Source organism: Mastomys coucha, unplaced genomic scaffold, assembly GCF_008632895.1.
Source record: "Mastomys coucha isolate ucsf_1 unplaced genomic scaffold, UCSF_Mcou_1 pScaffold22, whole genome shotgun sequence".
Taxonomy (NCBI): Eukaryota; Metazoa; Chordata; class Mammalia; order Rodentia; family Muridae; genus Mastomys; species Mastomys coucha.
Genome location: NW_022196905.1, coordinates 255,817,323 through 255,820,131, shown reverse-complemented (window position 1 = coordinate 255,820,131; position 2,809 = coordinate 255,817,323). Strand labels below are relative to the sequence as shown.

The window sequence follows — 2,809 nt, the reverse complement described above, 5'->3', positions numbered from 1 at the left end:
ATTATTTTTTTCTGCTTCTGCTTCTCTCTGCACCGGGGTGCTGTGAAGTACGGAAACCGGGGTCAGGGTCGGAAGAAAGCAACAGAAATCAACAGAGAAACAACAAACACAAACCAAAACTCACTCCACACACACACAGGCACACGCACGGAAGAAACCCTGCCACAGAAAGGGAATTAAGACCGAGACTGGAACCCAAAGTCTCTGTGTTTGTTTGTTTTTTCTTTTCTTTTTTTTTTTTGTTTTTTTTTTTCCTTTTTTAAAAAAATGAGGGCATAGTTGGGGGTGGCTAATAAAGTCTACCTGGCAAAGTATAAAACAACCGAAGCATGGTCTCCATCGAATAAGATTAAATAGATATAAAACAATTAACATTGACTGGTAGGTCTGGTTTGGAGGTGCCAGGGAAGGGGGCGGGGAGATTTGTGCTAAACCAACAAACATAAAAGGGGCTGGAGTTGGGGAAAGAAAGGGGGACCCCCAAAAGAATTGTCAAAGAGCTGTTTCTGTACAGTGAGGGCTTGGTAAGAAAAAGCCAACTGTTTGTAAAAAGAAATGAGGTGGGTCTGCCTCGGGACACAAGGGGGAGGTGGATGCCGCAGTGACCACATCGCTGGAGGGGAGGTGTGGACAGTTGGGTTGGGTCGGGCTGGCTGGGTGACATAGCTCTTCTTTCCCAAGAGACCATGCAAAGAAGTGGGCGTGGGGCATGCGTTAGTGAACCACAGGGTGGGGAGGCCACAGGTTGCAAGTCTCAGTAAGGGACAGGGACAGCTTGAAAGGGGGTGAGTGACGACAGCAGGACCTTGGAGGACCAACTCTCCTATGGGGTATACAGGGAGGTCAGGGCCCTTCCAGAGTCACAGAAGCAGAAGGGGGGAGGTGTGAGCTACAATATGGAGAACCTATCTCTTTCCTCCTCTTCCCTCCCACCTTGGTCCCCACCCACGAGGAAGCTGGAGACATCTGGAAATAATACAGAGTAGCGAGTGGGCACACTGACTGACCAGGAGAGCATTAGCATACAGAGTCAGGTAAGAAAAAAAGCAATTAACTTTCCAAAGGTCTTTTTTTCCCCGTTGTTTGTTTGTTCCTTTAAAAAACAAACAAAAAAAAAACCCCAAAAAAACCAAAAACAACAACAACAACAAAAAAACCAGAACCACTAGCACTAACCCGACAGCTGACTGGTCCAGACAGTACTACACGCCATAGGGGTGGCAGGGAGGGCAGGCAAGTGGGGGCAGGTGAGGAGGGAGGGCCGGTCAAAGACTTCATAAATAAGAGCGGGTCCCAGACCCGCAATTTGTCAACGTTTCTTAAATAGGTGCGTTATTTAAATCTTATGTACAACAAGAACCACTTTGCATAGCGATGGTGGGGACACAGGACGATGGGGTGACATGATTGGGTATTCCTGTCCCAATGGTAGGGGCGAGATCTCCGCTCGGTGCACCTCTAGGAAGAAAGCCTCCTCCTTCTGGCCCGAGTGGACAGCATCAGGCGGGATGAATGCCCCCACACACAGTATCACACAACAAAAGGCAAAGAAAATCCACACAGGGATCCCCGCCCACCCCTCCCCTGCCCTCCCTACCCGCTGTTCCTCTTCTTGTTGCCACCAAGGCCGCTTCTGATCAAAGTCAAAGGTTCCAATATGAAGCTCTAAGATTAGGCAGGGGCTGGGCGTGCTGAGGGTTCCCCACCCCTCCCCCCGCCCCCCCCAAGACTCCCCCATCTATCCCGCAGCCAGGTGCTGGGACCACCCCGGGACCCACTGCTCTACGGCTATTAGTCAAGAGTCTTTTTTGTTTGTTTCTTTTTTGTTTTTGTTTCTTTTTTGTTTTGTTTTGTGCGATGCCATCCTGTGCACACAGGGGGCTTCACCAGGCTTCCGTGTAACGAACATCAACCTCCTTTAGATTAGGAAGCTTGGCCTGTGGATGACAGAAAAGGTATCTGGTCAAATACCAGCCAGTGTCTCCTACGACCCACACCCTCTCCCACTGTAAGGCTATGGGGCTCTCAGGGCTCCAGAAGGGGCTGGAGATCTTAAACAGGACACAGGGCACAGGTGGCCTCAGAGACATCAGGAAGTGGCTACAGGAACCCTAGCCCCAGAGTAGATACAATTTTAATTGCCGTGTGAGACTGGACTACACATCTGAAGTCCTGAGGCTTGTTTTCTGGTTATCACAGCTAAACTGAGTTCTGTCTTTGGCTCCCAGGTGACATTTAGGATTAACCATAGCATTCTGGGAAAGCCCTGAGCATCATGAAACAGACTAGAGTCCCTAGGTCTCTTCCCATTGCTAACAGAATGGTCAGAGTGGTTGAGGGACCAGAACACACCAGCAGCTAGCCTGGACTCCTCTTAGGCTCCTGTGTCCTTAAACTCCAGTATGGTTTCACCTGATACTTTTATTACATTTATTTATTTGAGACAGAGCTTTGCGTAGCCCAGGCTGGCCTCAAACAGGTATGAAGCTAAAGATGACCCCTCACTTCTAATTCTATCTTCAGCTCCGACTGACGGAGTATGAACTACCTCATCGGGTTTATATGGTGCTGGGCATGGAACAAACTTGCAAGATTCTTCTTAGCCCCTCCTTTTTCTTCCTGCTGGTAGACTACCTTCTCAACAGCTAGCTTTTTCCTTCACTGTACAGCAGCCTGTAACTCATTAATGGTTTCCTGCCTTCCCAACATGCCTGCATACCCACCAGTACCATTCAATAATACACATACATCTCTCTCTCTCTCTCTCTCTCTCTCTCTCTCTCTCTCTCACACACACACACACGCACAC

General features: G+C 49.0%; 1 protein-coding gene across 1 annotated transcript in view; it reads right to left on the bottom strand.

Annotated features, from left to right (window-relative positions):
- Positions 1 to 2,809, bottom strand: part of Cmip (c-Maf inducing protein) — a 206,451-nt gene continuing 203,642 nt past the window's right edge. The window contains exon 21 of the mRNA XM_031341528.1: positions 1 to 1,937. Coding sequence (XP_031197388.1) covers positions 1,884 to 1,937 — 54 coding nt within the window. The 3' untranslated portion in view covers positions 1 to 1,883. The remainder of the gene's footprint in view (positions 1,938 to 2,809) is intronic.